The 22,761-nt window shown below is 36.1% G+C and overlaps 1 protein-coding gene across 1 annotated transcript in view; it reads right to left on the minus strand.

Annotated features, from left to right (window-relative positions):
- Positions 1-405: 405 nt before the first annotated feature.
- LOC150090748 (proton channel OtopLc-like) overlaps positions 406-22,761 on the minus strand; it is a 37,804-nt gene continuing 15,448 nt past the window's right edge. Inside the window, exons 3-7 of the mRNA XM_090379839.1 lie at positions 18,371-18,494; positions 17,461-17,647; positions 11,867-12,021; positions 6,686-6,902; positions 406-1,687 (exon numbers count right to left, since the gene is read on the minus strand). Of these exons, the coding sequence (XP_090235965.1) occupies positions 750-1,687; positions 6,686-6,902; positions 11,867-12,021; positions 17,461-17,647; positions 18,371-18,494 (1,621 nt within the window). The 3' untranslated portion in view covers positions 406-749. The remainder of the gene's footprint in view (positions 1,688-6,685; positions 6,903-11,866; positions 12,022-17,460; positions 17,648-18,370; positions 18,495-22,761) is intronic.

Below are 22,761 nucleotides of genomic sequence, written 5' to 3' on the forward strand. Positions count from 1 at the left end.
GGGAAGAGAAGACTCGAAGTTTCCTTTAATTTCTTTTTTTCAATTTTAAGTTAATTCCTCCGAATATATCACACTTCTTAGCTAAACGAGGCAAGACTATTTATATGATAAAGCAACTGTTAATTGACTTAGTTTCTTTCGAGACTTAAATCTTCAGCGAACGTAAATAATTTTTTTGGTCGTAACATGTAGATTTTCTTGTGTTTTTCTTTTCTATGTGGCTCTTAGAAGCATGCAGTAAAGGATTTAGTAAAATTCATTTATTTAATTTCACATTAAAAGATATATTTTTTACAGTTTCGTTTGTTATTCAAAATCTGTTGTAGTACCCAGTTCGATTTATTTCTAATATGCAGACTGAACATGGCAAAACCGAAATATTTAATCTAAACCCAAAATGCAAAGGGTTAGGAATGAATTATTCCATATGCTGTGTCACTTCAACGGTAGCTGAAGTGGATACCATGCCACTTAAGCTTCAAAATTTTGTTGGAACTAATTCATAATTTACGAACTTCCTTTTCCTCTCGTATAATGCACTCATAAACTGGTCAGTTTGAGTTAGCACGCTTTGCTGAGTCAAAGGGAAACAGCTTGAACTGCAGTGATATCGAAGTAATTTCAGATGAAGCTTATTGAAAATAGTAAAATAATTAGACTGTTTCATAGCTGGTCGGTTCGTAGTTCTGGTTTTCGATATTTAATACTTGAAACATGTGTAGATCATTCTTATTACTGGTTATTTTATCTCAGTTTCGTTTTATCTTATACGATTTTCTCAAGGCTTCCATCAAAGCCACAGCTGAGTGGAACCGGTAGAAAATAACAAGAGGAAGCATAATGCGACTAATTAGTGACCATGTGATTTTTCCATAAAAGTGTAGCTGTAGCTGGCTGGCTACGTGGTTTTGTGCAGTTAAGGACTCAATTAGCCACAAAATCATATTAGAGAACACTAGAAATATGGTTGCCTCTCTCCCAGGTCGCGTCTTGTTTATCTCACTTGCAGGCCCGCACCGTTTCTTGGTTACTTGGTGGATGAAGAGAGATTGAATGAATGTCTGAATCACCATAAGACTTCCATCCATGAACAAAACAAGATTTTCTCTTTGACTTATATGCACACCTCCAACAATCATACTGCACATGCCGTATGAATAAACAGCAAGCATTCCTATCCTTTGGAGAAGGTCATTTAATCGTTGTCGCCTGCTTGTTTTTGATCTCATTCGCCTTATTTGGATTAAGCCAAGCAAAGCAGCAAATCCAGATAATCCAAATATTGTGCATCGCATTACCACAATTCCAAACAGCATGTCATCTAGAAAGTCATCATCAGACAATACAAAGAACAAGATGAGAACAATTAAACCTGCCAATAGAATCAGTAGACCAAGAAACAGTCCTCTAGTAGATTCCTGACAGCCAAGACCGTGCCGTTTTGTATTCTCCCCTCGCTGAGAGACAGAAGACTGCCTTTGTTTGTGATGTCTATCATACAGATTAGCCCAAACGATGTAGATAATGCCTGCAGCTACTAAGCAGTACTGGATAATGAATGGATACATGTAGGGCATAGCCTTTTCCCATATGTTTCCTATGGTGGAGTTCTTAAGACATGCGTGAAGAACGATAAGGCCCTCTGTCTTTCCTTCTCCAAGATCCTGCCACCAGCATTGAGAAGTAACTGAAATATCAAAATACTGCACATCAATCTAAATTTTGAACTTGGAAAATAATATTTAGTCTGTTCAACCTTACTTTAATCCTGACAAACAAATTCACGTTATTGACGAACGTTCCTGCTGGTCAGTTGCCAAAGTACCACTTGTATTTTTAAGCAACTGACGAATGAGAGGGTTCAACTACGTGTATTTGTTTATCATATCATATTCTTACTCTAATTCTGACTTACTTCCATTAATATAGGATTAAAATAAGAATGAACAAGCAATTGAATTGAAATCACTGTTTGTGCATAGAATTTAATTACATTCAAAAAATTTAATTGTGAACGATTCTTCGATGTAAAAGTTTACACTAACATCGGCTTGACCTTAAAAATCGATTCACTTTTAACTGCAGTACGAGAGTGAATCAGTAAATAAGGCGAATTTTTATTTTTCGCAATAGTATATAACAAACAGTAGACATACTACTGTTTTTTATTGTTTTTTTTATCATAAATACTATTATTTATTATATACTTACGACATTCAAGGACTTACAACTTTCTCACAGTTCCCCCTGGTTCATTTCCATAAAAAATGCCCACTTGATATGTTTAGTGTACTGCTAAACAATAGACTAATCAGAGTAAACGATGGTGAGACCTAAAGCATAGGGAAATTCTCCATTGGCGGAGGGATCCTTAGCTTTTTCTTTGTTACCGACCCAGAGTTCTTCACGTCTATGCATAAGAATTTTGATTTCCTATGTAGATAACCTCAAGATGTTTATGTACTCCCGTTATTACCCAAACAGAGAAAACTCATTAGCATTTCTTTAAAATTCAAAGAGCCATAGCTCTGTAACCATTCAAAATAATACTTGTTTATATGAATTTTTTTTTTTTTTTTTTTTTTTTCATTATTTGCACGTGCTGAATTGATCCCGAAAGAATGGCATGCATGTTATGAAACACCTTATATAGAAGGACCGGCACATACTTTTTGATGGATATTCATTCGTTTAGTATTCTTTCAAGGGATATTGAAAGAATGCCAAGGTTGCTGAAGCAACGCATTTGGTAAAACACTATGCGTTAACCATGGCTTCAGAAAGCGTTGATAATAATCATTGAACCCTGCGGTATTCGAAAAAGTTGTAATTGCACCTGAGGCAAAAACTGATTGCCAAGCAATAAAAATGGCTATCGAACACGTCAAAAACAGGTATAATGAAGAGATAATAATCTATACCGATTCCTTGAGTGCAGTAACCTCTTTACAACATAAATGTCCGAACTCTCACCCTATCCTGAAAGAAATCAGAGCAGAGTTAATTAATCTCACAGAGCATAACACAGACGTAAGATTCTGCTGGATTCCCGGGCTTGCTGGAATCCAGGGAAATGAAAAAGCAGACCAAGCAGCAAAAAATCCAGTCAACCCCGTGTCTTCACTTGCCTCGATTCTTTATATGGACTGTAAACTCATCATAAAACAGTTATCTATTGACCAATGGACATCAGTATGGCAGCAATAGACCCATAACAAACTTTTCCAAATAAAGAAAAAGCCACAATACTGGAAATCGAGTTCACGATTAAACAGACGAGAAGAGGTTGTCCTTGCAAGGACACGCATTGGGCATTCCCATCTGACCCACCTCCATTTATTGACAGGTGATGAACCTCCTCACTGTCGTCATTGTTCCGCCCTACTTACAATGAAACACATTCTCCTCAAGTGTCCCTACAATCATGCTGCTCGATTAACAAATTTCAAATCGGTTTTAACCCAAAACAATTCATTAGAGATGAACCATATTCTCAGTGATGACGCAAATTTAACAGATTTATTTAATTTTTTAAAACAAATTCATTTATATGAACTTATCTGACATATGACTGAAAAAAAAAAAAAAAAAAAAATCATTTGCAGAATTACTGTGACAGGTGCAATTTGGCCTTAGTTGCCCTTGTGCCAATAAACTTCCATTTAAACCAAGTAGCCAAACATAAAGCAGTGGATATAATCACCTTTTTCTCTCCGCACCGGATAAAAAAGGCTCGGTTAGAATCCCATCTGTAGTGCTAAGAGTTTTTATAGGCTCTTCTTTTTTTTTTCCCCACAGCGTGACTGAGTTAGTCAGTCTCTGGCGAGGGTTGCATGCTTTTATCTTCCGGAAACCTGGGTTTCTCGTTCAGCAAACAGGCAAGCGAACCACATAATATGCGCAGTGTACAGACACAAATACACTAATGCCTCATAGCCTAAGTTGTTTTGGCGCTTAATACACACATACATACCGATCTTATGACAATTTTATGGAAATTAGAGCTTGTTCATCGAGAGAAGGGAATGCGCATAAAAGGAAAAAGTGCATAAGCCATGTGCAGAAAATGATCATAGAAAAAATACATAAACAATGAAGCCTAAGCCTCGGTTAAGTCTCCTATGCATAAGAATTTGATTTCCAATGTAGATAACCTCAAGATGTTTATGTACTTCCGTTATTAAGCAAACAGAGAAAACTCAATAGCATTTCTTTAAAATTCAAAGAGCCATAGCTCTGTAACCATTCAGAATGATACATATTTATTTGAACTTTTTTTTATTTATTTTTACGTGCTGAATCAATCCTGAAAGAATTTCCCCCATATTATGAAACACCTTATATAGAAGGACTGGCACATAATTTTTGACGAATATTTATTCATTTAGTACGTATTCTTTTAAGGGAATAATCCATTAATCTGTTCCAATTTACGCTATCACTCATCTCATCTCATCTCATCAGATAACCAATCATCACCAATCTGAAAATCGCAAAAATATATATTTTTGCATATAATAATTTAACTTACTTCTTTCTACCATATTTTTTGAAATGAAGTATAATAGTTCTGATACCGACGGAGACTACAACGATGTCCAGAAGTTAAAATTACAACCACAAAATCTGAATTATCAAAAAATGTACATGTTGAAATTCTTTAAAATCTTTTGTGCAAAACTACTGAGTTTGAATAGAAATATTTTTATTTTCCTGAATCATAACTGAGTTCATGACTGCCAAAAACAGTTGTGCCAGCCTTGCATAATTTAAGCCTGTAACAGAGTGTATGACATTGCTGCCAGCCAAAGAGCTTTCATGCTGTTTACAAGGCTGATGATATATCCTTGTAGTAATAAATTCCATTCCTCTACAAACCAAATATTAGCATATGGAAGGTTTCGAAATAAGGACGTGCTCCAATTCGTCTCCATAAGGCTCCCATAGCATGATTAATCAGATTCAGATCCGATGATATGGCTGCTCAAAACATCTGAAAAAAGGTATCACATTGAAAGAATTCATCGATCCCTGTGTGGATAAAAATAAAATAAAATAAAATTTCAGCGGTTATGGTACTCTGAAAAAAGAGACTAGATCTGTGATCTAGTCATATTTTCAAAGTTTCCTTCGCTTGCCTCCATCTTCGATGCAGGAAAGGGAAACAAACTCTGAAAAGGCAACTGAAGGTGTTTCCATCAAAGTATAAGATTTGCTGCCATTCATCATAATGTCTCCGAAAACCATCAGACTTCCTTCATGATAGTGCTTAATTTTCCTGACGTTCCAAAAGGGGCTATAAAAGTGTTCTTGGTTCTCGTCACCCGATGAGAATGTGGAACACATTTCTGTACACTTCGAGAATCCGTTTCAAAACGATCTTGAGTCACCTGTACTGAAAATATTGACCCAGTGGTCTTGGCTGTAAAGACTATATTGTCTGCATTAAGTCAGATGAGATCTCTTGGTGGGAAGGTGATGAGAAGGGAACACAAACTATTAGCTGCCTCATAAACTGCAGCAATTACCGTATTTTAGCAGTCAGGGACTTGAACCCCGATCTACTCAAAGAGCGTGTGCTACTGTAGTCCCACTCCTGACCACTTAGCTACGGAGGCCATAATAGAAATTTTTCGAAGCTTTCTGTATACAATTTGCCTTAATACTGTACTGTGATTACTGACAGTCCGAGAGATTTCCCTGGCAGTCAGCACTCTGTAGCATCTAGCTCTCAAGAGCTCAATACCGTCGTCTTGCCAATTCTTTGACCCACCTTGAGTTTGCCTTTGAGACGCCCTGATTTTTGATACTATTAAGGTTCTTACCACCCTGTGTGAGGTGGAAAAATCCTTTTTTTCAAAATTCAGAACCACACTGCATTTTACATAAAGAGGAAGTTAAAACGAGATGTGTTTTTACCGCTTTAGATTACAAATTAATGGTATTGCTACAGTCCATCCCTGGAGATCCCTGATATAGGATATATCTGATCTCCAGATATTAGATCCCTTTATATCAGGGGTGTCCGTGATATGAAGGTATCTGTTCAGTATTTTCTCTTCCTTTTAATGAGTTAAACTGATTTGTAACTTTCTCATGTTTTTTTTTTTTTTTTTCCCGTATCTCTCATCATGCCTTTTTGTTATTTCCGACTTTGTTAATAATGAAAAATTATTAATATAGTCGTTTTTTTTTAATATTAAATGGTAATATTTAATATTAACAAAAAATCGTTTTGATGTTTGTGCGCGTTACTTTTTATGTTCACAAGCAATGTTGGCCAGCTTGTCTTTTGTTATTGCACATTCTATTGGAGCAGCATGTAATGTCTTAGGTGATAATAAATAAATAAATAAATAATCCGATCGCTAAACATATACATAGACGTATACGTTACACAGAAAGGAGAATTCTTTTGCTAAAATAATGCCATTTATACTGTGAACTCTTTATGCAACGAGGTTTTAAAATCATTCCATATTTCCGGATTTGCACCATAATCTCGATATCTATTCTAGGCCTCTTCTAGTTGTGATCCACCTTCCCCCACCTCTTGAAGCAAAATATTATTAAACTTTTCAGTTATTGCTGAAAAGTGGACGATCGTATTTCAATGAACACTGAATGTGTAACTAGTTTGAGAGCGTGATAGATTGTGTGAAATAACTGAACCTCTGCAACTTACCGTAAACTCTGTGTTCACCGTTGGTTTTCAGAGAATGGACTGTCACATTCAATTTCTTAAAAATGTCTGTCGTGATAGTATTATGAAAGATATGAGCAGCGTTCAACCAATCCTTGGCGCATTCCCACAATAAAAGGCGAACCCACACTGCAATGTTTGTGGCAAATAGATGCATCAGAGCTATGTGGCGGAACCAGCCCAGTGAACGCACTATTTCCTGAAAAATAAAGAAAAGAAAAAAAAAACAACTTGTAGCTCTCTCTCTCTCTCTCTCTCTCTCCCAAGCATATACAAGTATAATACTACTTATTTAAGGAATAAGAATTTATAAATTATGCAAGACTGCAAAGTGAAACTTGTATAATGATATTTCTGTTCTAATATATTACATTCCTCAAGTCTGCTATTCTAGTTTCAAAATTGATATATACATATATAGTTCCCCCCCCCCAAATATGTACTATATATATATATTTTTTTTTTTTTGGCCCCCAGGCTTCTGTGTGTATGGGGGGGGGACTCCAGAAGTAATATTGTAGTTGGCAGTAAACGGGCTAGCCAGTCATCAAAAGGGTAGGATCACCTAGCCAAAAAATATGAATTTAATTTTAATATTTTCAAAAATCATAATAAGAAATTATATTTATAGAATATTATGCTTGTCCATCCCCTTGGTCTTCATTCTCCCCCCCCCCCGACCCGGTGCACCCATAAATGAAATCGCTCAGCCTTTAATGTATACCCAATACGTACACATAATTTTTAATTTAGACATCATTTGGAATATGAGCGAGACCGGACAAATGACCCACCCACCCAACGATGGTAAGGGAAAAGCTGTGAGTTCACACACACACACACACACACAGCCCGACACCGCCATTATAAACAAATCGTGTTGTTGTTGTACATTATCTGTCCTGACAACTGCTAAAATGCCGGTCGTAGTGGCTCCGTACACGTAGCGAGTGAACTGACACACCTCACATCTCAGCAACCTGAATAGCCTTAGCAGCATTTACGCAGTTTGTTTACCTTGTTGCTATGCAGGCTGAAGAGTTATGCACAATTTAGAAGAGAAATTTCCAAAAATTTATGAATGTTTATCCACCCTACTCAGCCAGGAGCGTAGCTACCGTATAGCAAAAGTGGGCAAAGCCTAGGGTCCTACTTCACCAGGGCCCATAAACAGATGCAAGTAGGGACCGCCGGCTATAGACAGATGCAACATGTAATGAAAATATTTTTGTCACTCAGCTCGTTTTGTTTTATCAAGGGGGGGGGCATATCAGAGGGCGTATCCTCCAATTTTGGGGAACCCCTCTGATCGGGGCCCTAGGCACATGTATTTTTTGCCTATAGGATAACGCGCCACTGCCTAAAACCATATTTGTCCCGAGTTTGGGAATGTTCTAACAGGTTTTAGATCGATATTCAAATTAGATTTATTTTTTATTTATTTATTTTATTTATTTTTTTTTTTTTTGAGAGAGAGGTACATAACTTTAAACTTGAGAAAGACCTGATATATTAAATTAGGATCATTCCAGATTTTCTTACCCATAAGTAACTTAAATATTATAGTCAGAAAATTATTATGTTTTCGCTATATTGTTTAGCTGTGGTCCAGCTATTGACAGTATAGTTTAGAACTGAGTACTGTATATTAAAGCAATGTACAGAACAGGCATAGATTCTGATGGTTATATTCAACTTATTTTGAATGGATAAAATAAGTACATGAAGAACAGTCTCAATTTGCACTCTATAATAATGAACAAGATTAGTGTAAGCAACTGTGGAATGGTATTGTAGTTGTGCATTCGGCAATCTTATTAAGGTTTGCTTAATAAGATTTTTCTTTTTCTTCCGCTAATTACAAGTTTATCATGTGTCCAGTTCTGTATATTAATTAAATCTCTCTATAAATCAGTGGTCATTTGGGTAAATTATTACCTGTAATATGCACAAGTATTAACATTTACTTATGTATTGGAGACAAAAAGATTACTCACAAAGATGTTGAATAATATAGAGCCAGGGTCAGTTGTTGTTGTTGTTTAGGAGCATTAGCAACTAAGGCCATATTGCTCCTGGGATATGCGGTGGTCATTCCCTGACCTTTCCGCATCCTCCGTATTTGGTGGGCCAGGGTCAGTGCCCTGGGACACGTCACATGTAATGTTCTTTTTACTCCTTGTAGTCAGTCTCAACCTGTACAATTAAGTTTTCTCCTTGTTAAGTGACAGTTTACCAAATCATATATTTTTTCCTCTGATTTCTAAGTTAGATAGCTTTTTCAGTAAAAGGGATGTCATTTTCAAATTAATGAACCCGATTAATATATATAGTTATTAATATTCAAATTAGTGTCGAAAGTATCAGTGAGTTCTTCTGAAAGGGTTTCAGTGCTTTTGCTCTTTTGGTGGAAGTATAGATTAGGATTTAATAAAGAAAATTTTTAAAGGTAGTTGCTATGTGTCGGTCATAAAATAATTTTCGGTTACTTTGTTAAGTTTACTCTGTAAGGTTATTGATTGATAGTCGAGTAAGTCGGTCACCTCTTTTGAATATGGGCTTGATCTGAAATGTAATTAAAGGGGTAGGGTATGCCCCAGTGCATATATAACGTCAATAAGTAAAAGAGAGAAGGCAGAAGAGAGAGAGAGAGAAGGAAGAAGAAAGAGAGAATATTATTGCTCTTAATATCCAAATTACAGTGTCTGGAGACTAGGCACCAGCGAGGTGATCTCATAGAGGTGTATAAAGCCTTGAATGGTTTGAGCATGCTCAATGCTGATGGGATTCTTCCTCTTGCTCAGAATAATCACCTGAGAGGGCATAAATTCAAATTGAGGAAAGACAGATGTAGGATAGACGTGCGTAAATTTGCCTTTAGCCAGCGGGTGGTTGGTTGGTGGAACAGACTTCCATCCCTGTTGTGGAAGTTGATAGCCTAAATAAGTTTAAGGCTCAGCTGGACGGGTATTTCGAACGAACAGAGGGGTGAAGTGGAAGTGGATTTTTTTTTTTTTTTTTTTTTTGGCTGATGCTGCATAAGCTTGCTTTCTTGCATCAAATGCCTCTACTAATGCTAATATCATGATTTGAATTGCCCTAATAATGCACTGCTTTCAGGAGATAGCCTTAGCTATTTTACAACTTGAAAACATTTCTTATGATCGAGAAGCGATGTCAACTGACAGCTTTAACTATATTACATCTTTGAAAACTGATTTTGTATAGTAGCTCATATTGAACAATTTATTTACAACTGTTTTGCCTGTGTTTTGTCGCTAGAGACACCACATGCTCTAAAGAGGGACCAGTTAGTCACGAAACAAGTTGTCATAGCAGTCTATCTTCGAGGAATCCATCTCTTAGAAAGTAGCGCAATACCAGGGCAACTCGATGCAAAAGCAAGCTTGTTCTGTAAGAATTAAGACCGTTGCATTAACTATGCAGTTTAAATCCTGCTGACCGGATAAACAGATTAAAACACAAGACAGTCTTGTAAACATTTTACAAAGACAGAAATGTTACCTTTTTTGCATGGATTCTTAAAGCAAATGAGATCTTTGATTAGAGTGCCAGATTGCTTTTTCAGTATTTTCTGAGAAATTGTAAAATGTTGATGATTTTTTTAATTATTTTAATGTGTTGGATTTTAAGGAATTTCGAATTGTAAAGGGTTGGATTTTCAAGTGTTTACTGTATTTATGATTCTAATAATTTATTTCACTATTTAAGCCTAAACATGTGTTTAATTGATTGTCTTTGGATCTTTTCAAAGTTTCTTAATTCGTGATTCTGATGTCAGAAACCATTAAAGCGTGATGCAAGGTAGGAATGACTAGAGTCAGATGTACTTGTAATCTATAAGGAGATGAAGATTATAGAGGTAAGATACATGTCTTTAATAAACCTAAAGTTTGGTGTATTCATTTGGTTATATTTTGTATTTCTGCTGGAAAACTTTTACTTGATTAAATTATTACTCCAAGATCCATATAGGATATATAAATACTCTCTACATAGGATGTTGATTTATGACTTAATTAAATTATTGTTTTATAGATTACATAAGTTTTGTTCGTCTAAATTTCTCTAGACGAACAGCTACTTTGGCCATTGCTTCTCGTAATCATATCGAGAACTTGGTCCATTCTTTCTTCCAGTTTTTTTGAGATCTTACGTTCGACATGTTGGACAGAGTTAGCATTTGTCCGATTTTACGAATATTAGCGGGTCTCGATTACACAAGTTGTCTGGTATCAAGTTTCGAGACATGTTTTTTATATTTTTTATACGTTTTTTTCCATAATGTTTTTATACGATCTTTACGTTCTTGAAATGAACTTTTTCCCTAGCTCAATTACTACAGAAAAAAAAAAGTGTGCTGTCAAGATTGAGCAGGCCATTCATGTGCACTACGTCGTCCAAATATCGTTCTGAAAAATTTTCATGTGGCCATGCCCCCTTATCACTCTTATTTGTTTTAACTTATTTACATATAATTATATATTTTAGCTTATACAGTACCCTGTATCGGCAAACTGGTACAGGGTATTGTATCAGCTTCCTTGTTTGTCATATCCGCTTTACGCAATTTGTTTACTTTCCTACTTTTAATCCCATAAACCATTAAAATTTGCACATAAGCGATGTGGAATAGTTTTAATTTTAATTTAATATTATAATGAAATGTTATTGTTGTTGCTACAATATTACAGAATTTTGTTAACCAAAACTCCAACATAAAAATAAAATGTCTTATGAAAGCGCTTATTTGCGCAAGTATGTCATAGGCATGCCCGCGTAATAAGCGAATTTAATTTTGTCACAGACCAGCGTAAGGCCGCGGATCACCTTTAAACACCACTTGTGTATGATATTAATATTATACACAAGTATCCGTCAGTATGCCGCTGATAATGATATTAATCAGCGAAATACTGACGGATGAGTGAGGGTTGTCAAACTGAACTGATGTACATAAAATGTGACTTATCCAGAATTGAAGTATGTACTATTTGTTAACTTTTATTATAAAATGCTAATTTATCTGTAAAAAATGCACTTCGGTTTATCACAAAAGGAGACACAGTAATCTCTTTTCCCTTGATGCTAGCTTACATAATTGCTCTAAATGTTTAACCTAAACTTAGCACTGCGACTTACTTGGGCATTCATGAAAAGAAAATGCATCTGCAGAAAGGAGAAGAGGCCTCGAAGAACGGGTTGGGCCAGATTTAATTCATCCATACAGTGTTCATGCATGGTAAAGAGAGATGCTATTTCTAGTCCTGTTGGTACCAAGGTACCCAATCCAAACACTGAAAATACGTAAGAATAGGTATTAGTTTATGAATGAGAACGAAACTTGCTTAAAAGGCTGAAATTAATTTAAAGTAATGTGCGTGTTATATTTCGGTAATTATTGCACCTCTAAATAAGTAAAAACATGATAAAATTTTAACATGAAATGCCAACGAGGACCCAATTCCAAAGTGTAAAATCTGATATTCAGATGACCGTCTCTTCCATATGAAGAATTTCTTTAAAGTGTTGTCATTCTATGGCAACGAACTCTTCTGCTTTACACTTCCCCGCTGGTGAGCTGTATATTCTATGCAAGGATTCAGTGTATACAGTTCAAGACCAAAAATACAAACCTTTCAATATGCAATGCTCTTAAACAGTAATTTAGTGACATAGATATTGTGATTATTGATATACTCGTACTTTCTTGGGCAGACACTCTATTCATTTTACAATCTGCACTCTATTTTTAATTTTATTGTGCCCCTCAAAAACACCACGGATGGGTTGAAGGTTTGGAAACAAGAACTTGTTCACGTTGGATTTACATTTCAGTATATTGAAAGTTTCAAGAACCACATATGAAGGGAGGTTGTTTCAACGACCAGAAATGAAGAGCGAAGGCTAGATTATTGAATTAATTCGAAGTTGAACCTTGAATGAATGATAACTGGTTTATGTACATGTTTGGTCAGTGTCTTTCAACAAGCATTTTACCTGTTTACGGAAAACTTAAAACAAGTGTATTGCTAGTATCATGGATGAGCTGAGTGAGTTGAGCATCAAGAAGAAACTTATTGCCGTTGAGACCAGGAACAAAGAAAGTAATGGAAAATAGTAGTATTTTTAATCGAAGACTCTTCTATTTGTTGCAGGCTTCAACAGCCTATCAATTAAAAAAAAAAGTAACCTTTCTTGACTTTCTTTCCATCTGGTTTCACCAAGCTTCTTCTTGCTTGTTAACTTTTCAACCGATTCATGGCGCTAATGCAGTATACACTTTCACGTTTCTGAGACTGTGGAAAGCTACAATGGAATTTTCTAAAAAAAAAGTAATTTTTCTTCATTTATTTTCATCTACTGCTGACACTAACAGTAGATGAAACAACAAGTTCTTCTGGATTCCCAATCCCCAAATCCAGCCATGCTTCTGAAGCAGTACAGGCTTCGACATTTTTTTTCTATTAAATATTAACTTTCATTTACTTTCGTTACTTCCGCTCACCGTGTGAATAAAATTTCTTCTGTCCTCTGATTCCTCGAGTTACCAGAGTGGATGGTTGGGATCGTTCTATTTCCACGCCATGTGGAAAAGGACTGAATTCCAGTCTTATCTGAAGTTGAGGGGGAGGTATAATTCTTTTCTCGTGGAAAGTTCGGTTATTTCATATATATACTGACACCCCATGGCCTTAGATCATATTCTAAAACAGCTAAATTTTGCCCTCCACCCCTCACCCATGCTAATGAAACAGTATGTGCTTCAATCAAGCTCGGTGGACTGGAGCACATCGGAACGCCTGCGGTTCGTCATACGCATCCGTAATATTACGTACATATTTATTTAGTTGGAGATCGTAATCTTTCCCTAGACAGCAAGGCGCTAGCGGGTTTACATTGGTTACAAGTCAGTAATTACAATAATGATTATAATATCAATAGATGAATAATTAGTGTATAACAATAATAAAGTAGATTATATGTGAAGTTATGGGAGTAAATAAAATAAAAATAAATGTATAATAACAAGAGTAAATTATATAAAATTAATTTTATAAAAATGCACAGAAATTGATCAATGAGCTTAGTAAGAAAACGTCTGAGGTCCATTTCGAACTTCATGGTAAAAAAATTGACCATTGGCAAATCCCTGATAGAAAATAGCACATCCCAAATTGGCCCTGTCAGTCGCCGACACCGGATTTCTGGTTTGTAAAGCTAATGAGACCAGTTTCTGGAATCACTCGTGCTGCGTCAGAATTGAACCACGGAGGTTTCAGCCAGGATTTGTTTTCTGCATTTCTTTTCAAAACGTATTTTAAGGAAGTCTATTTCAAGGATGTTGTAGAAATTGATGGTATTGGAGGGTAACATGTATGAAATACATGTTAGGATTCGAAGTGCAGTTCTGTAGATAGTAAAGTTGTAATTTTGGCCTCTTCTCTTCCCGCTGCACAGAATGTTGTCAATGTCAGGGGCATCCAAAGTGTGTGTGTAAACAACTGACTAAGGGTTATAATTTTCTGTGTAACGATGAGGTGTTCCCACGGTGGGATGCCCAGGTTCGAGAATAGTACATGTACATGTACAATAGGCCTTGAATGGGTTGAGCACGCTGAATTCTGATGGGATCCTTCCACTTGTTCAGATTACGAACCTAAGGGGGCATAAATTCAAATTAAGAAAAGACAGATGTAGATTAGATGTGCGGAAATTTGCCTTTAGCCAGCGGGTGGTTAATTGATGGAACAAACTTCCATCTGTCGTTGTGGAAGTTGATAGGTTGAATAAATTTAAGGAGGAACTGGACAGGCATTTGGAGGGAATGGTGTGTTTTTTTTTTTTTTTTTCTTTGGCTGATGCTGCATAAGCTCATACACTTGCTTTCTTGCATCACATGCCACTACTACTACTACCGCCTTGAAGGTTGTGAAGAGCTTCCTTGTGGCCCAGTTCAACCATCGCAGGTACCAGTATTTTAATCCAACATAGCGTTTCAGGTAGGGGGGACGGGGGAAGATGACCAAATCACTGATGCGTATATAATGACTGGGACGATACATCTCTGAACATACTGAACGATTAGCCTTGCTTGATTATAAAGTATTTTAGGGCAAGAACTTCATGCTACGTGGTAGAATAACTAACGTATAGGTTAGTGCAATAGCATCAGTTTAATTCGTAGCCATCTACCAAAGCAGTTAAATTGGCGGCATAGTTTTAATTATATCTCATGTTGTGAATACCTTCATAGCGAGTTACCATGGTATTGTACTACCTCGAATAAGTAACACTTTACCAGTGGAGAAGACTGTTACTTATTCTCGGCGGATACCACCACCCAGATGGCACCGTTCGAAGCTTATTGGCTTCTCATCGGTGGATGGGCAGGTACTCTGGTGTTGCAACAGTGACAACCTAGTTATGAAGTATAACTCCAGAATATAAGAGATGCCTGATGGTGTGCAGTAGTATAAACTGTAGAGTATTTTAGGGCAAGAGCCTCATGCTACGTGGTGGAATAACTAACATATAGGTTAGCGCATTAGTATCAGTTTAATTCGTAGCCATCTACCAATTAAAGTCGCCAGTAGATAGAGTTCCTTATAAAACATAATGCCAAACGTATAGTGAACGTAATTGTAAGATTTAAATAATCTTACAAGTAAGATTTTAATAAACTTTTAAAAAATGTATTTATTACAATAATTGTCAGAAAATTATTATTGTGTGATAATTATACTGAATTGTTCTTGGTTAAATAAAACTGATCTAGCCAGTAAAAAAAAAAGTTGGTTTACATGCCAGGCCGCGAAAAATGTTGAAGTGTGACGAAGATATTTACGAGTAAAAGTTGAATACATATGTATGTACAGTACTCATTTTCTTTATTTCTATTTTGTAACTCTGTTTTTAATTAAAATTAACAAGTACGATGCCTTGTTTTTTTTTATTCTTTTCTTATTTTATTTTATGTTACGTATCGTATACAATAAACCATAATGCATACATACATTATAATAAAACGTATTATATAGACCATTCGATGTTTATTGCATGGTTTTAATGCTTTAAAATGGCTGGTAACGTATACGTTACGTATCATAAAAGCTCAAGAATGCAAGATACACATAACGAACAACGTCTTGAAACGGAACTCGTTCGTAAACCGAGAGTTGCCTGTAGTTAAATTGACGTTATTCCAGGTAGTACAACACCATGGAAACTCCTCGTGAAGGTATTCACAATATGAGATATAATTAAAACGATGCCAATTTAACTACTTTGGTAGATGGCTACGAATTAAACTAATGCCATTGCACTAACCCAGTGATTTTCAACCTTTTTTTTTAATAACGGCACCCTAAGTAATTTATTTTATTTTGCGGCACCCCTACTCAGTTTTCTGCCCATTAGATCCGATTCTCTTTCTGTGTATATATATAATATTAAAAAATATATGTTATATGATAGTTATTACAATAATATAATTATAAAAATTACATTTACATAATACAAATTATATATATATATACTGTATATAATAATTTTATTCTTTATTTACTAAACATCAATTATAGATCACCACAAAATTAAAGAGATACTGTACACTTTTTATAATGAAATAAACATAAATTTTAAAAAAATAATGTTTAATTAACTTAAACCCAAATTACGTGTCACCCCTGGAATGTTGTTGCGGCACCCCGGTTGAAAACCACTGCACTAACCTGTACCTTGCTTGATTATTAAAAATAATTTATTTTATTAACGAGTGTTCCGCTTTGTAAAATTTTCCATTTCGGCCTCGAAATGGCCCATTATCAAAAATTCATTGTCCACTTACAAGTTTTTGCTTTATGAACCTATTATGATTAAATATTTTAACATTGATTTAACGATTTTCTTAATTTACGTAAATCAACGGATGTCTCACAAGTATGAAGACCAATCAGTTACTTTTACTGGTATCCATTGTACATCTGGCAATATTCATGTCCATCATAACCCTACATGAATTAAGTATTTACACGCATCCTACACTCATGATGACCATGCAAGATTATAAGGACACATTACCCAAAACTTTCTCAACCAAATTACTCTAGCGTTATCTTTACTTTTGACAACCAGAATGCGCATGCATTTGACTATAATTTCACCAATTTATTCGTTTCACTTTAACAATTTTTTAACCCCAACTTGAAATGCAACTTATTAACTTTTAAGGTCTGACGTAGTCGAGTGGTCAAGAGCGAGAATGCAGTAGCACACACTTTAAGTGGACCGTGGCTCAAGCCCGTAACTGCTAAATACGATTAATGATTGTATTCATGATTTTTTGTAAACGACGCCTCCGTAGCCAGGAGCAGCAGTGCGTAGCACACGCTTCTTGATTAGACCGGAGTTCGAGCCCGTAATCCACCAAATACGGAGTATGCGGAAAGGTCAAGGAATGACCACCGCATATTCCCGGAGCAATATGGCCTTAGTTGAAAACAAAAAAAAAAAAAAAAAAATTCATGATTTTTTGCAAACCTCTCTGACCATGGTCGTGCCAGAGTATAAACAAGAACATTTTTATAGGTGAATTTTCAGATTTCATAAAAAGGAGGGAGGATTTATACTAGATTATAATATTCAGCTCATTGAGAAACTTTAAGTTTTAAACCAGAAATTTCAAATTTTATCGTTTTTAATATAGAGTTGCGTTAATGTTCGATTTCTCTTACCTAAAGCTCCAGTACGCAGGTAAATGCTGGTGTCTATGGTGAACAGGGTTATCTTGTTACGGTTGTAGCCACTATCTTCTTCATCTTCGTTTCGAGACGATAAAGAAAACTTATCAAGGAGCACGCTAATATAGGCTCCTACCAGACATACAATAGCTGTACCCACTAGGTAGGTGAAAATGTAACCCTGAAACGAGATAAAATTTGCGTGTGAAACCTGCCATAAAATAAGTAAATTTTTTTCATAATTAAGCTATTTAAGCAGAATGACCGGCTAGCCCATTGACGACGGTGTAATGGCTTAATAATTAAAATCCTAGCTCTGGTGCATAGAAATCTTTTTATAAACCGAAATGCGCGTCTTTCATTAGACTTTGCATCTTTTTTCGTCTGTTCTATACAGATGGGCATTAATCCTACTATAGTAAAGATTTTGGAAAATTATTTTAAAAAAAAAAATATATTTTTTTTAAATTTATAAATGTATGAAATAAACGAAGAGCCGAGGTATTAGGAACACATCTCAGCTCCGCTTAACACAATTGTCCTTCAGTCGAAATATTAAAAAACTGCATTAAAGCAATACTTTTAGCGTTAATTAAAATTTATTTTCATACTGAAATTTTCGTGGAGAGTCAAAATATTAAGTTCCATTTATTAGTAGGTCATGTTGACTTTTCAAGAAAGAGTTTGCAGGTAGAATAGAGTTTGGTCAATAGTGTAAGAGTATTTATTCAGTAAAATATGCGTATGAGTACTAAACCAACCAAATGATATCTACTTATTATAAAAAAAATGATATCTACTATATATTTTTATTTATTGTTGTATTTTACTTTTTATTTTATTGTCTGGTGCACTAAAAGCTTTGGGCTTTCTTGCACCCTTCTGGCTAATACTAAATACTTACGTGAAAATACAGAAGAGGAATTTTATCGTGGAGAACCTCCGTAAATACTAGAATGGCGGTTATAACGATAAGGAGTTGTGCATAGAGGCCACTGAGTGCATGTATTGTGTCTCCTATTCCAGAGCTGTAAATAAATAAATAAAATTATATATAGCTTGTAGTTGGCAAAAACGTTTTGAACTCAAGACTTTACGGCAATTGGACAGCTAATCTTGTTTATCTCTCCACTAAAGTAAATGTTGTTACTTTTAAGAGTACGTTGTGTTCAGTACGTTGAAAGAAACTTTATGGATTTATTACTATCCGTGATAATTAATAGTAGTAGTGGATACATTACTCTATGTATTCACTACCACTATTGATTTTTTGCAGTGTTCTTTCCAGTTCTTACAATGCTTATTTACGACGCCCCAAGTTTACTGCCTGTATGAGACGATCGCCTCTACAGTATTGCAACTTCTCTTCAGAATGGAATTCCAGAGCGGATCCGAAACATTGACATCATTTTGCAATTACAGTATTTAGTTAATTGAGCATGCCTTTGTTTGGGAAATTCTGTTTTCCATTCCTGGGTTGCAATCAATAAAACCGTTTAATTTGCAAGTATACGTGGAGTCTGCGTTTTCATCTTTTTTGAAATTTAACTTTGCTTTTTCCGCTTCAGAGGTTTACGGTCTAATACCATCATCAGAAAAATAGTAAAAATATCTACAATTCGCTATCCAGTTGTTCGTTTATTTCCAAAAGAACTAAATATTCTTTTCTACCCCGCGGAAGATTATTACAATCCATCAATTATAAGTAGTTTTAGTAGCTTCGATGCACTTTACCTAGACACACGAGTCGTACACAATGCGGCAATTGGAGAACGAGACTGATGTTATGAGACGAGTGCTGGTGCTGCCATCCACTAGAAGTAAACATGAAATGAAGGAGTAATTGTTCCTCGAGCATCGCAATCAAGGTCAGCGGAAACTGCCGCCATTTGAGAACGTAGTGTGAGCTGAACTGCACATCTCTCCTAAGTCTGTGTTGTGGAGGGACAATGGAACAAAGAGTAAACATCAAATTTTGTATTCGACTGGGAAAAAGTGCCACGCAAACGTTTCAAATGATGCAGTAGTGAGTGTTTGTAGAGAATTATTTGTCTCGTGCATGTGTGTTCGAGTGGCATAAATAGTATCTCCCGAAAATGTTACAACCGAAGAGAATCACTGGAAGACGACGAACATCCGGGCCCGGCAAAATCGGTTCGAAAGCCAAAATTGATTGAGAAAGGTGCGAGAAATCATTGCCAATGACCGATGTGCAACGCTCCGAATGATTTCAGATCTGTGCGTTAAGGAAACTATTTGGCAAATAAACCAGGATTTGAAGAAAACGAAGGTGCATGCATGGTTCTGTTCCACATTCGTTAACAGACGGTCAGTGACAGGCACGAGTTGAACAGGGTCATAATGAAAACGTGGTGTTTTCATTATGACCCTGAAACGAAGCGAAAGAGTGGAAGTCTGCAAACTCTCGCAAAGACAAAAAAAGTTCTTAAAGATAGGTCAAAAATTAAAATCATGCTCATCGCTTTCTACGATAGAAGGGAATTCCGTACAGAGTTCGTGCCCAATGGCCAAAGTTACTGCTGCCTATTACCTGCACGTTTTGAAACTTTTGTTGCAGAAAATTTGTTGTGTGCAGCCTCAGTATCGAGAGGACGGCAGTTGGTTTCTCTTGCATGCATCGAGCCACAGGGCTCTCATTTTTTAGCAATTTTTGGCTAGCAAAAAAGTCTGCGTAGTGTCGTTTGTTTGTTTGGTTTTAGGAGCATTAGCAACTAAGACCATATTGCTCCAGGATATGCGGTGGTCATTCCCTGACCTTTCCGCATCCTCCGTATTTGGTGGCGACGGGCTCGAACCCCAGTCTAATCAAGAAGCGTGTGCTACGCACTGCTGCTCCTTCCCACCTGGCTACGGAGGCGCCACGTAGTGTCGTACCCACCGTATTCATCAAACAGCCCCGTGCGACTTCTTTTTGTTCCCGAAGCTCAAGGCACCACTGAAAGCTGTTATTTGATGACGTCGACACTATTCAAAAAGCTCTAACGAAAACATTGAACAGGAAAGCAGTCACGGTCTTCCATCAGTCTTTCCAGTCGCTTCGGGATCATTGCATGCAGTGCGTGGACGCTGGAGGAAGTTACTTTGAATAAATCAAGGTTAGTTTACTCATACATGGGATCATTACTTTTTTCTAGCATCAGTCTCGTTTTTCAATTACCGCACTGTACAATTAGAGAATGTCAGCCCTTTCTAGTTAAAATGAGAGCATATATTTCTTACTTCCTTGCCTTTCTCAGTATTGACACAATACGGAATTTCTTCTTTAAATGTTCATTTGAAGCTTTTACTTTTGAAGCTGTCTGATGATCCCCCCCCCCCACGCTTTTCGTCGTTCTCACCCATACTTATCTAGAGGAACAATCAATCCAAACGAAATTACTTGTCTGCGTTGATTGTTAATTTTTCTTTCCACTCAAATGAAGTTTCGGTGGAATCTACAAAGATGAGTTCATATATCATTCAAAAAGTCTCAACCAGAAATTCAGTTTATGCTACTAACCAGAATTTAATGAGTTAAATTTTTAAATACAAAATTTAGTAACTGATGCATTTACGCAAATGAATGACATTGAAAATCAGGACACTATGAACACGACGATACAGCTGAATCAGTAGTGTAGGGAATAAAAAAAACTAAAACCTGTACATTATTTTATTTTTCTTGTATACTCCATGAAATCCAGATGTAGGCGTTTTTTCTGTTTCTTTTTTTAACCCTAACTAATCTTTGCTTCTTTTGACAGAAAAATTAAAGAAATGATATAAATGAGATATACGAGTATAAATAAAAAATCATGTCACCTGGAAGAAATTTACAGATTAAATAAACTAACCTCTGAACGTTGAACCTTATCTTTGACCTTTATATTACTCATAAATTGCCTTTATATCAGCACTAATACAATCTTAAGGGGAAATCTGATCGAGGTGTATAGAACGTTGAAGAAGGGTTGCGTAAAATAAATGAATAAGGTCCGTTCTCCCTCGTAAGTGAGAAAAGAGTCAAGGGGCACAAATATAAAATCTCAGGGAAATAGCAGAGGACTGAATCTCAAGTTCACTATATGGAAAATGAGTTGTCGAATACTGGAATAAATTTCCACTTAGTGTGGCAGAGCCAGTGAGTCTAACTAAATTCAAAATGGAATTAGCTGGTTTCCTTATGGAAATGGGAATTGCGTGAATATTATGTTTTATTTTGTTATTGTATTTCATATTTATTATTAGTTATTATTGTTATATTATTTCTCCCTGATGTGGGGGGGTTCACCCCTTGACGGGTACTAATACCATGTGTACAGGGTGGTTGTTATATCCGGTGTTACTGTTGGTCGAGGAACTCTCTGACTCTGTTCAGGATTGTGACCTTCTAGAGTCTGTAGGTGTTCTCTGGGAAACCTATCGCTGCTAGACTCTTGTGTAGTCTTCGGCACCATACCGGAGTTTGACACGATAGTCGGGATAGTCGTTACTTGTTGCATAGGCTACATCTCTTTGATCTCCTATCTTAGGTCTGTGTAACTCCTGATCTTTTCCTCGTGAGTTTTCTGGAGTGTTGGGTACCGCTATGTCAGTCAGATAGGTAGCCTTTTCCTTCTTGTCCACAAGAGTTATGTCCGGTCTATTGTGCGGGATTGTCTTGCCGTTATTATGGCGCGGCCCCAGTAGAGCTTGTGGTTGGGGTCTCTAGTACAGCCAGGGATTCATACTTGTAATACTGTACAGTTTGTTTCTTTCTGAGGCCAGTTGGCATCGTCGACATGTGTCATCTGTCACTTCGGGCTCCTTGGCGGTGTATTTTAATGTTAGTAGTTAGCATTATAGTTATAAGTTTAGTTTTCTTTTCAATTAAACTCTTTGTTTAATTGAAAAAAAAAAAAAAAAAAAAAAAAAGCCAAACAGCACTTTAAATCTAACCGGCGTTACGCCGGGTAAGATTTAAAGATTTCTCCAACATATTTAAAGATTTTGATATGTGCAATAAAGTACTCGGACTGGTGCTTCTGCGGTCCTGTTCAATGAGTTTGAAAATAAACGGAAGTAGTATGTTATAATTCAAACTTCCTCCAACAGGAAACTGAACATACGACATACGCATGCGAATCTTTTCAGTCATAATTCAGTTTTTACCATTCCCATCCAAATTTATACGACTTTATAGAAATTTTATAGCTTTTTCAAATTCAAGCATAACATTAAAATTCTACGGAAACATTCGTAACTTCAGTTAAAGGGGAATAATAATAAAATAAATGTAGCGATTTAAAAATAAAA

Source organism: Mastigoproctus giganteus, chromosome 1 (genome assembly GCF_048544385.1).
Source record: "Mastigoproctus giganteus isolate SK-2022 chromosome 1, ASM4854438v1, whole genome shotgun sequence".
Taxonomy (NCBI): domain Eukaryota; kingdom Metazoa; phylum Arthropoda; class Arachnida; order Uropygi; family Thelyphonidae; genus Mastigoproctus; species Mastigoproctus giganteus.